The sequence below is a fragment of the Schistocerca serialis genome, chromosome 7, assembly GCF_023864345.2.
Source record: "Schistocerca serialis cubense isolate TAMUIC-IGC-003099 chromosome 7, iqSchSeri2.2, whole genome shotgun sequence".
NCBI lineage: Eukaryota > Metazoa > Arthropoda > Insecta > Orthoptera > Acrididae > Schistocerca > Schistocerca serialis.
In genome coordinates, this window is record NC_064644.1 from 356,132,169 (window position 1) to 356,145,375 (window position 13,207).

Below are 13,207 nucleotides of genomic sequence, written 5' to 3' on the forward strand. Positions count from 1 at the left end.
ATGAGCACAGCTTTGGCCCATAGGTGGTCAAAATAACTTGCTTTTGCTTCATTCCTGGGCTGTGTAAAAAAGTCATACTCCTTTAGAACAAACTGTGCCCTCTGAAAAGTGTGTGACATCGCATTTCATACCACCTTGAACCACTGGACAAATTCAGCCTCTGGATGTTTGTTTTTCCGTGCCTACAAAACATATTAGCGCACCATCTGCAGCTAAGCCTTAAACTAAAGACAGTTTCACGATAAGCTCCACGCAGACTGTTTAACTTTCGGTTGCATGTCATCACATTTCATCAGTTCTCGTCGCCTTAGATATTGATGCAAACCTTTGTGAAAATTGTGGCGCGCCAATATTTCATTCGGTATTTATGGTGCAAGTTAATGGTTTGTTTTGAACATTTCTTGTGTGTCGACGGTGTCCATTTTGTGAAGTGTAATACATACGTTCCACAGAAATTGATCTATGCACCTCCTGGGCACTCATTTTCTGTCGCCCTCCAGATGCACATTGTGAGTCATTAGCAGGTAATAGTTTTCCTGTCATAAATGTTAACATAACATTTTCAAATGAGCCTTACTAAAGACTGAACATGCTGCCTCGCACTCAAGGGGTTGCTTGTCAGTGATTTCCGTAAATCACTCCAGCTCAATTTCAGGATGGTTCCTTTGAAAGGGCACGGCCGATTTCTTTCCCCAGCACTAAAATACTACAATCGTTTTCTATTCAGTCCCCTGTTACGTGAGTGGAAGTAACGGATGCCGGCAAGGCGTGTGATCTTGAATTTATCTAAGTTTACCGTCAGGACAATATTTGGACATAATGTTGAAGAATTTACCCACTGATTGACTCTTTCATAAGGCATGCGATATCGGACTTCTGACTTTTAACAGGAAAAACCTCTCTGTGTAACGTATATCGCTTGTCTTGCAACGTTTGCCATTGACTTGGTATTAATATCCCCGTGAAACAAAAGTGAATCAGTAACTAGACGTGCTTCCCTTCTCTGTCGATCTTCTGGATCTTTCTTATAACTTCTATTAATTCTACGATGTAACAATCCTAGACTAAACAGATGGATCTGGCCGAAAGTAAATAACATTTCCTCTCTTTGAAAACTTCATTTTATATGGTCATGGCACTTGAAATCGCTCCCCAAGTGTTGTCTTCGAAATTTTGCGTCTAAAACTCCTAACATCTGTGAGGATATGAGGTCTCTTCGAGAGTTAGGACAAACTATCTACACACCTCCATGGCCGAGGTCGCAGACGCATACCTGTGCGGTGGCACTCGACTTAGAGGTAGACAGGGTCGAATCCTGGTGACAGAAAACTTTCACTGCTAATATTTGGCAGAGGAGGCGTGGTCGTGGTGGCCATTCTTCGCGCCCACTCGGATACCCATATAGCCCGCAATGTACGCAGGCTCTGTGCTCTTTCCCTGCACCTCGCACTGCCTTGTGACGCACGATTGTCCAGTTACGCCTGGCGAGTGCTCATCCACGTGAATGTGCGTCATGTCGCGTGGTAACGAACGCTGCTCTCTCGGTTTCGCCATGCAAATGCAGTGCTCTAATGTGCACCCAAAGGCAAAGACACGGCAGAGGCACGTTCTATCCGAGATGCCCCAACACAGATCCACTCCACGTTAACAGCCAATAAGCCATCAGCTGTACTCAGCACAGCTTCTACAGTGGACACCAACCAATTACCTCTATACTCATAACAACCACATGCTTCATTTGCTCTCCACTAAATAGGGCTGCGTAATATCAGAATATATACTTCAGACCAAAGTACTCAGAGAGAAACATAAAATTAGAGTGAGATTACTATGTGAAGTAACTACACAACTGAAAGAATGAAGATAAAACAGGGTCTCGATACTGAAGTTGCTAATTACAAGGAATCAAAAGAAGAAACCAAAACGAATGCAACGGTATTCTAGCCACGCAAGCTCTAGAACTGCTGAGCACTGGAAATGATACTTTCCGCGCTAGAGTCTTCCTTCCAAAGAGGTTTTTGACAGACTTCCTTCTGAGACGATTTGTTTCAGAGATGGTCTCTTTCACACGATCGAGCTAGTGGAGGGATAATTAGTTGAAGATTGAAAATTGTTTCAGTGAACGTGAAAGATTACAAGGTGTAATGTTTAAGTGAAATTGTTGTTAGCAAATGAATCGACTGGCTTGTATAAAAGATTATTTCCCTTGAAAATTTGTGTTCTTAAATTTCACATAAAGAGGTGTACGATATAAATGGGTCAAACGAAATGACATCATTTATTTAAAAGCCCTTTTAACCGTAACAAGCTATGAACGCTCGCCACAGCACCAAAGTGTGCCTGTAATGGAAGTCCTTAGATCGACAATCAACTAAAAGATAAATTCTTAGGAATTCTCGCAGATTTGTTATTGGCATTTCTAAAAACTAACTAAAATATTCAATAAAGCATCATTTCACGTTTCAGTAGTATCAAACAATCAGTAAGGATAAATGGAGTAATGTATAAGAGGTCATCAGCGGTTTCATTGATATGTAGTTAGTGTTTACCTTTACAGCCGCTAGCCAGTCGTTGCTGCTGTACAGGAGAACCACTTTGGCAGTGATCTTGCTCAGGTCGTAGTCTGGCGGCCAGAAGCTGCCGTATTTCTGCAGGTTGCCGAATGCACCGAAGTCGTACTGCCGGAAATGGCCTGTAACAAAGCGTGTTTGAAACAACATTATTGTAATGGCACTAGCTGATCGCCTGGCAGTGAACGGGTATGTATGTATTCGAATACCCTGTTAGTCCATCTCCTTCTTTCCCCTCTTTCTGCCAATCTCCTCTTCTCCTCCCTCTCTAGCCACTCATCTCCTCCAACCACCTTTCTGTCCACCTCCTCCACCGCAACTCTTTGTCCATCCTCTCCTGCCCTGTCTCTGTGCATCTATTCCGCCCTCCTCTCTCGGTCCATTTTCTCATCCCCTCTGTGTCCACTTGGTAAATTCTCTTCTGCCCATTTCTTCCTACCTCCTGTTTGCCCATCTCCTATTTCCCCTCTCTCTGTTCATCTCCCCCCCCCCCCCCTCTGTGTCCATTTGCTCCTCACCCTTCTTACAGTTCATTCCTCTGACCTTCTCGTCTTATTTTCCCTGCATATTCTATCCTACCCCTTTGCTGTCCGTCTTCTATTCCTCCTCTCTCTGCCCACCTTTCCCTCTCCCCCTTGTTTCTGTACATCGCCTCCTCTTTCCTTCCTCTGTAAACCTCTTCCTTCCTCCTCACTCTGTCCATCTCCTCCTCCACCAACCTTTGTTCATGTCCTCCTTTCCCTGTATTTGTCCCTCTCCTCCTTCCCCTCTCTGTCTGTGCACCTCCTCCTCCATCCTTCTCTCTCCCAATCATCATCTCCACCCCAACAGGATGCTGCTGGTTCTTACCCCAACAACTGTTTCCTTTCTTAGTAATTAATATATGTGCTAAATTTGACTGAAATCAATCAGGGTTTAGAAGCAGTGTTTCACCCATCACTTTGCCCGCTTACGGACATGTCACATATACTTAACATACTGTATGTGTAACGTCTTTCTACACATATTTCAGATGTATATCCAGCGAATTCCGACTTGCAGTTTTATTTTCAGGAAGCTCAACGTTTATGACGTCATATCACCCGAAATATGTGTCGCACAGTGATGTATTGTTGTAGGTAAATTCAGTGGCATTTGTGGATGATGCCTGCGAAATCTCTTGCCAATAGCGTTAAGAGTAAAGAAATAATAAATAAAATGTCATGCCTAATGTTGCAGTTTTCACACATCTTAGTGTTTATGAGTTCATATCACCTGAGCCATGTGTCGTATAATGATATAATTTTGCTGGTGCATTCAGTGGTATATGCGAATACTGTTCATAAAATATGTTGCGAATAGTAAATAAAGTAATAAATTAAAAAGTCATACCTCCGGCGGAAGTTTTCCTGCATGAGCAGCGAATATGCGTAGTTTGTTGCAAGTCACTAAGTGCTCTTGTTTTCAAATGTTGTATAAATGAAATATGGGTATTTGCGGGTAGTGGGCGACAGTCTTTATCCCATCTCACCCCCCCCCCCCCCCCCCACCGTTTGATAGGTAGGTGGTTCTTACTCCCACAGTGATTATTTCCAGACAATAAATGATATGTATGCCATTTTTAGTTCAAATCGGTCCAGTGGTTTAGGAGGAGATGTGGAACATACATACATACTTGCATCCCTGAATCCATTTTTATAATATTCACGTAATCGCATGAAGAAATTGAAACCAAAAGTATATTGAAAACAATTGACAGAACCATTCTTTGCCCAATTACAGTGGACGAGATATTTAATACAGGCTGGCCGGGATGGCCGAGCGGTTCTAGGCCCTACAGTCTGGAATCGCGCAACCGCTACGGTCGCAGGTTCGAATCCTGCCTCGGACATGGATGTGTGCGATGTCCTTAGGCTAGCTAGGTTTACGTATTTCTAAGTTCTATGGGACTGATGACCTGAGATGTTAAGTCCCATAGTGCTCAGAGCCATTTGAACCATTTTGAACATCGTGGAACACTCCCTGTTCAGTTCCTATAGTTTCATGAAGTTGCGATAGGTGGTGGTGTTGCACATAACATTCAAAGTGGCGTCAGTAACGGAGGTGCGTTTCAAGCAGAGAGCTGTCACTGAGTTTCTTTGACGGAAAAGACATCGCATATATTCCTAGGCGCTTGCAGAATCTTTACAGAGACCTGGCAGTGGGCAAAAGCACGGTGAGTCGTTGGCCGAGACGTCGGTCATCATCGCAACAAAATCGCGGACGACAGCGCACAGCTGTGACTCCTGCAGAGTATTCGTCACCAAGAAAATGCAAACGATCTTTTTCTTCTCCATGGCACATGTCTGCGGAGCCTAGAGGAGCTCACAAAACGTCATAGGACTGTTCTTTCTCATCCACTATACAGCCAGGTTCTCACACCTTCCTTTCATCTGTTTGGCCCAATGAAGGACGCACCCAACGGGAAGCAGTAAGTGGATGATGGGGAGGTTATTCATGCAGAAAGACTTTGGCTCCGACTTCGACCAGTCGAGTTGTACCATGTGTACATAGAGGCAGTCGGGCTCAGGCGACAGAGCGATATGGTGCAGTGGTTAGCACACTGGACTCGCGTCCGGCGATTCTAATTTTGGTTTTCCACGATTTCTCTAAATCGCTGCAGGCAAATGCCGGGATGCTTCCTTTGAAAGGGCAGGGACGACTTCCTTCCCCATCTTTCCCTAATCCGATGAGACCGATGACCTTGCTGTTTGGTCTCCTCCCCCAAACAACCCAACCCAACAAACTAAAGTGATTTAAGGCCGTCGCAATGAACGGAGATAAAGCTGAAAAATAGGATATTGTAGCAGAGAGAATGGGGGAATAACGTGGTGTACTGGAATCCCGGATAAAATCAACCTACTTTCAGGAAAATGTGTCCCATTATTTATGGAAAGCCCCTCATATTATGCCATTAACCGTATTAACGATAACCTACTATTTTTGACATGAGAGAGAAGTGAAAATCCGACTAATGTCAGTGATGACTAGCTGAATGAGTCGGGGACAGCTGGAAGCTTGTCGCAACAAGGAGGCACGTTGCCTGTGGGGTTCTGTTACATTCACCCGCTCTTCAATTCGCTTTGACCATGGGCCGCAGGCACACCAGGAAGGCGTAATCCGTGGAGAACATACACTTTCTCACGAAAAGATTCAAATGGCTCTGAGCACTATGGGACTTAACATCTGAGGTCATCAGTCCCCTAGAACTTAGAACTACTTAAACCTTATTAACCTACGGACATCACACACATCCATGCCCGAGGCAGGATTCGAACCTGCGACCGTAGTGGTCGCGCGGTTCCAGACTGAAGCGCCTAGAACCGCTCGGCCACACCAGCTGGCACGAAAAGTATCCGGACAGCATTATGTGTTACGGAACTGACCACTAGAGATCACAAGGTGCGATCCCGCAGGTATAAAATGAGGCGGGAGTTTTGTGTTGACAATCGAGAAGCAGTAACAGAAGAATGTCAGGTGAGCTCAATGATTTCGAAATTGGAATAATTATTTGATGTGTCCTGAGTAACAAAGAGGGTCGTTTTAACCCTTCTAAAGCTGACCAACTCGACGGTTGGTTATGCGGCTGTGAAGAGATATCATGAAGGATCTACCACGGCAAAAACGAGACCAGGCAAAACTCCTTACGATCAAGCACTGCAGAGGATAGTTGTAAGAAACTCTCATGAAATCAGTGAAAAGTATCAGTCGTGACTTCCACACTGCTGCCATCGCTCGTGTTTGCACAGTGCCTGTCGATCGAGAATTAAAAATAATGGGATACAATGGTCGAGGAGCTCATTGCAAACTAAAAGTTTCTGTAGCCAATGCTAAGCGATGCTTTAGGTGGGTGTAAAGAGCGACACTACTGGACATTCGATGACAGGAAACGAGTGATTTTGGGTGATGAATTGCGCTTTGCCCTGTAGCAGTGTGGTGGAATGGCCTGGGATTGGTGAATTCCTGAACAACTTTACTTACCATCATGAGTGCTGCCACACTGAAGTATGGAGGAGGTGGTATTAGAGTACGTTTCTTTTTATTGTGGTTATGGTGTGTTCCACAGACTGTACTTCAAAACGCCAAGTGCAGAAGAATAAGAACACATTTTACAGTGTTATGTACTGTGTACTGTGGAGGAACCGTTTGTAGACAATGATTGCATCAGCAGAAAAAAGCACCTAGTCTAAAAGCAACGTCAATGAGGCCATGGTTTGCGAATAACAACATGCACTGGCTTGCCCAGAGTCCCGATATGAACCCAATGCAACAACCTTGTGATCAGTTAGAGCTCCTCTCGGACCGCTGCATCCAACGTCAACGCCCTTTCTGGTTTAGGCTGTTGAGGAAGAGTGGGCTGCCTTTCCTCCACATTTTTAAAGTGTCCCGAGCAGAGTTTAAGCGTCATAAAGGTGAATGGTGGAGACTTCTGATATTAATGCCCACTAATAGGTCTCCGGATATTTTCGATCAAATAGTGGACTTTTAGTGCGCGAAAGGCTTTCTTGACCTCTTGTTGACAAACTGCTTTTGGCTTCTGCCTCGGATTCTTTGACCAACGTTCGTCTGATGATTTTTCTGACGCTTCATCAGCTAGAGTGGCTGCATTGTCAATGCTTCAACCTCCATTGCTGTCGATCTCGCGGCAGCAGACTGTATATACCTGGCGCGTCAGTTTCCAATGGCTTTTCCGTGGTCATTTCCGGTGCGGTTCTCCTCTTGCTATCTGCAACGGTCGTTCGCTCCAGCATGGGAATGCCGGATCCGTTCGCCTTGAAGCTTTCTTCTTTCTTCTTCAAGCTGTTATCATGTTTGTGTATTTCCATAGCTTCTCTGAACAAGCGGATGTTGTAGCTCTTATCTCCAGCCAGAACCTCCGTGTCGGTCAATTTTACTATGTGGTCGGCTTCACATAGCGCGTGCTCTCCAACGGCCGATTTCTCCACTGCCAAAACTTGCAATGTCATTTATGTTCTGTGATTTTGGTGTTGATTGATCATCCACTCATTCCAACATAACCTCTTCCGCATGTGAATCTTATGCGGTATTTTAACGACATTGCATGTGGGTCCCTTTTATCCTTTCCCGATCTGAGACACTTTTTGATCTTCTTTGTCGGTTTATAAATAGTGTTTACTCCGTGTGTGAACAATATTCGGACGATTCTGTCCGTCACTCTGGCAATGTATGACAGAAAGGCTGTACACGACAATTCTTTTTCCGATGTGTCACTTCGCCGAGTTACACTTATGATATAACTAGTGAAGTACCCATTGCTCCTCAGAACGGTTTCCAGTTGTTGCATCTCACGTCTGAGGTGCTGCGGCTCACATATTCGTGTTGCTCGCGTTACGAGCGTAATAATGATGCCTCTTTTCTTGCTCTAGTGGTGATTTACAGTTTGTGAAGGTATCGGTTCGTGTGCGTCGGTTTTCGATACACGCTGTGTCCCAGGTTTTCACCATCCCTTGTGATTAGCACATCTATAACGGGTAGTTTTTCTACTTCCACGGAAGTTTTATGTTGGCATGGAGGCTGTTCAAGTGTCTTCGGATGTCACTGAACTGATCCTATCCATGGCTCCACACAGCAAAGGTATCATAGACGTATGTGTACCGCATCTTTGGTTTATAAGGTGCCAAATCCAGTGTCTGTGCTTCGAAATGCTCCGTGCAGAAGTTGGACATAACTGGGGTAAGAGATTACCCAAGGCGACGCCTTCCAGATGTTCGTAGGAGTTGCCATTCCACGTGAAATAGCTCGTGGTGAGACGTGCGTGAAAGTTGACGTCTTGCGGGAAAATGCAACTGAAATGGTCCTGAGTGTCACTGAGTGTCACCTTGGTAAACAAAGAACAAACATATAAGCTGACCAGGATGTCATTTGGTCCAAGTTTTATTTTCTACAGTTTCTCAGTGAAATATCCTGAGTCCTTTATGTATGTGGCAGTCTTCCCCACGTGCTGCTGGAGCAGAGAGGTCAAGATGGTTCAAATGGCTCTGAGCACTATGGGACTCAACTGCTGTGGTCATAAGTCCCCTAGAACTTAGAACTACTTAAACCTAACTAACCTAAGGACATCACACACATCCATGCCCGAGGCAGGATTCGAACCTGCAACCGTAGCGGTCGTGCGGTTCCAGACTGTAGCGCCTTTAACCGCTCGGCCACTCCGGCCGGCAGAGAGGTCAAGAGGTTTGCCAATTTATGCGTCGGTGAACCAGGAGCGATAACAATAGGTCTTATGGGACATTCTGCTGTGAATCTTTGGTAATCCATACAGCCGAGATGGTAGGGCTTCTGTGTTGCACATGAGGCGCCTTGATTAAGACTCCTTGATTAACCCATTCGTGTTCCATGTGATCCGCTTCATCGGATTTACGCTTAGTTTTCGGTACGTCGTCGGATCTAATAGGTCTCGGATCTTCTGCTCATAATCTTCGGTCTTCATTACGATGGTCGCATTTCCCTTATAGGGAGGCATTGCCAATATACTCTTGTCGGCGTTAACACTGTTGATGGCTTGTACCTCTTCTTTTTTCAGACGGCAAGGTGGTGCTTTTGTTCGGCGTAGTATCCTAGCTGTTTCAACCGTATTTCCTCCGCTCTTTCATTAGAAAGAGGAGGAGGAGGTTACTGTTTAACGTCCCGTCGACGACGAGGTCATCAGAGACAGAGCGCAAGCTCGGATTAGGGAAGGATGGGGAAGGAAATCGGCCGTGCCCTTTCTAAGGAACCTTCCCGGCATTTGCCTGAAGCGATTTAGGGAAATCACGGAAAACCTAAATCTGGACGGCCGGACGCGGGATTGAACCGTCGTCCTCCCGAATGCGAGTCCAGTGTGCTAACCACTGCGACACCTCGCTCGGTCATTAGAAAGGGTCCGAATGATGGCTTCGTTACTAGCAAAGATGTCCTCCATAGGTATAGTTCTGGGGATGATAGCGAAATTCCCACCTGTTTGGACGACAGGCTGTTTCTTTTTGGTCAGTTGTTGTTCAGTGAGGTTGGCTACTGTCCGTGACAACACCTTGTTAGTCTGCTTCCGGCGTCTTGCAAACTTTTTCTTCTGTCGCTTTAGTGTAGCGCTCGTTTTCGTTCCGCGTGCGACTGTGAGTGATGCTGTCGATCTTGTCCCAGTCGTTTCGATGCATTCTGCTACTTAGCTGACAGAAAATGTCCAAAAGTTCCTCATGCGTTCATGCCAAATATCTCTGTGTTACATGAATTCACTCACGAAGAAAAGCTCGTTCCATTCTGTCGTAGATACGATGTGCTTGGACGGTAGTGAATAGACGCTTACATTTCGAAAACTTCAAAGTGGTTCCTTCATCCCGGCACTGCGACAGAATGGCGAGAGAGGACATCAATCGCGCTTTCTTCTTCCGTCGTTGGTCAAGGCGTCGGTACACTCTGCAGATCTCCTCCCTGTAGAGGTGTAGTACAAAATTGTTGACAAAATGCCTCTTGACTTCTGGCTCGGGTTCTTCGGCCGATGTTTGTTTGATGATTTACAAAGCAAAGAGAAACACCAATTGTGTAGCATTTGTGTTACGCTCAACACTAACATTAAGAAAATTATGAAGTCTGCTATAGCATGTTATTTACAGTATGTGTGCTGTGTGGAATTCAACAGTATATACATCGACCTGGAAAACCACATGGACCACAGCAAAACAAATCACCATCTACTTTGTGGCAGCAGATGACATGCTATTGGTCAAAATATTTGTGTAACTAAAAAAGTTAGCAATCTGAAAATGGACATGGTTGCCCGAAACCGCTTAAGGCACTAAAATAAAACATTTGAAAAGTATTTGTGCCTCGTTGCGTCCTTCACCAACTATCATTAAGGCTGTTGACAAGAGCAACGTGGATAAAATAACAATACATAATGTTTCGAAGGATTATTTCAGGGGAAAAGTGATCGTTGTCGAGGATACAACATATGCCATATTTGGGCGCTATCGTGGATCTGTGAGCCATTTAAAACAAAACGTACCCTGTGTGTTCGCAATAAGTTGAGTCAGCCATAGATAACGTTTCGTTGCTAAAAATCTGAGCGGCAGCTCGCATCAATCTCTTTAGTTTCTCATTATTGCAGTAAACAAAATTCGAAGCAACGCGTTGAACTTTAGGTTACTTCTACAGTTACGTGTAAAAAATGACGAGAACTAAGATCGAATACTTCTTTACATTGAAGTACGCTGGCTGTCAAAACGCTTACGACTGACAAGATTTTTCTCACTTTTTTCGATTGTTTGAGAGTTTTTGGGTGATTAAGATATAATTTTAGAAGAAAATTCAATCAAGTGGATACCATATACTTCTTATCTAATAGCTATGTTTATTAAATGTGACGCCGTTAACTTGCAGTACCAAGGAGCAGTGTAAATTTGCGAACCATTTCAGGTATCTCATACCAGAATTAAAGTAATGAAGCAAGACATTGGATGGGGGGAATTTTCACAGTTTCCCAGTTTGTCACAGAGTGCCAGAAAGATGACGTTCCCACCTACGTTCAACATTTAAATGTCCTGATATGTTGGCGTGGGCGACCTGATATTTGGTAAATAAGAATATTTAGCAGCTAAGATAACATGTTTCAATTTTTATATTTTTTATTTTGTTTCCTAAATGAACAGTTTCGACAGAGTCTGGATGTCATCTTCGGATCATCTGCAAACAATATTATTGTGCATGGTTCGCACAAACATAGCGAGAACACACTCCAATTATGGCACTTTTGTTTTATAATTGGAGTGTGATCTCGTTATGTTTATTCGACTAATGCACATAATATTATTTCCAGAAAAACCGAAGATAACAGCTAGACTCCGTCGAATCCAGTCATTGGGCAAATCTTCGGAGGGAAAATAAAAAAAATAAAAAAAGCAACAAACTGTAAATTACTGAGAGAGCGGATTTAAGCTTGAACCTAAATAAACTGGAGTCAAATATTGATAATTTGCCAGTAAAGCAACAGGCTCATCCCTCCAGTTGAATGGGTTTGTATATTAATTTTACTAGATATGGATTTTGTGGCGTTAAAAGTTATAAATTTACACTGAGGTGACAAGAGTCATGGGATAATTCCTAATATGGTGTCGGACCTCCTTTTGCTCGACGTAGTGCATCAACTCGACGTGTCATGGACGCAAGAGGTCGTTGGAAGTCCTCTGCAGAAGCGTTGATATTTGCGAAAGTGTTGCCGGTGCAGGATGTTGTGCACGAATTAACCTCTCGGATATTTCCCATAAACGTACGATGGGAGTCAGTTCGGGAGATCTTGGTTGCCAAATCGTTCATTCGAATTGTGCAGAATGTTCTTCAAACCAACCATGAACAGCTGTGGCCTGATGACATGGCATCGTTGTTTGGGAACGCGCAGTCCATGAATGGCTTAAAATGGTCTCCAACTAGCCAAGCATAGCAATTTCCAGCCAATGATCGGTTCAGCTCCCAGTCCATCCTACGTAAACACAGCACACGCTATTATGGACCCACCATCAGCTTGCACAGTCCCTTGTTGACAACTTGGTCCATGGCTTCGTGTGGCCTGCACCACACTCTAACCTTACCGTCCGCTCTTACCAACTGAAATCGGGACTGATCTGACCAGGATGTAGTTTTCCAGTCGTCTAGGATCCAATACATATGGTCAGGAGGGGCGTTGCAGGTGATTTTGTACTGTCAGCAAAGGTACTCACTTCAGCCATCTGCTGCCATAGCCCATTAACGCCAAATTTCGCCGCACTGTCCTGACGGATACGTTCGTCGTACGCCCCATATTGATTTCCTCGGTTATCTCACGCAGTGTTGTCTGTCTCTCTGCACTGACAACTCTACGCAAACGCAGCTGCTCTCGGTCGTTAAACGAAAGCCGTCGGCCGCTGTGTTGTCCTTGGTGAGAGGTAACGCCTGAAATTTGGTATTCTCGGCACACTCTCGGCACTATTGATCTCGGAATATTGGATTCCCTAATGATTTTTTACGAAAGAGAATGTTCCGTGAGTCTAGCTCCAACTACCATTCATCGTTCAAAGTCTTTTAAGTCCTGTCGTGCGGCCGTAATCACGACGAAAACCTTTCCACACGAATCACCTGAGAAGAAACGACAGCTCCACCAATACACTGCCCTTATATACCTTGGGTACGTGATGCTACCGCCATCTGTATATGTTCATATTTCTTTCCCATGACTTTTGTCACTTCATTGTATATTGACATATATAGATATCAGAACGTGAGTACCCCGAAGAGAACGGTTAAGGCTTACTCTGTCATCTTAATAAAAGGTTTACGTGGATTCCCATAGAAACACCAGACTTCATTTTTCTGTCACAGGCATTCCATAGAGGGATATGCTAACATATCATGTGCGCTCGATTTTTCCGTCCGCAGCATCCAGCGTTAGATGTGCCCCGCTCATCAAGACAATTCTCTATTGCATCTTTTCCGTCAAGTATAAGAGTTCTCCAAGAACCCGACGTAGGTTCGCGCCATACCACTGAACAGCCCTTACTGTTATGAAGGATGAATGCTTACTAAACCAAGCAGCCTCGTAGTCGTCGGTCGCTGGGAAACGCAGATGACTACGTTTTATGAATTTCGCATGT

The 13,207-nt window shown here is 44.5% G+C and overlaps 1 protein-coding gene across 1 annotated transcript in view; it reads right to left on the reverse strand.

Annotated features, from left to right (window-relative positions):
* The window catches only part of LOC126413082 (lipase 3-like), a 73,157-nt gene that overhangs the window by 4,799 nt on the left and 55,151 nt on the right, over nucleotides 1–13,207 (reverse strand). Inside the window, exon 8 of the mRNA XM_050082979.1 lies at nucleotides 2,550–2,692. Coding sequence (XP_049938936.1) covers nucleotides 2,550–2,692 — 143 coding nt within the window. The remainder of the gene's footprint in view (nucleotides 1–2,549; nucleotides 2,693–13,207) is intronic.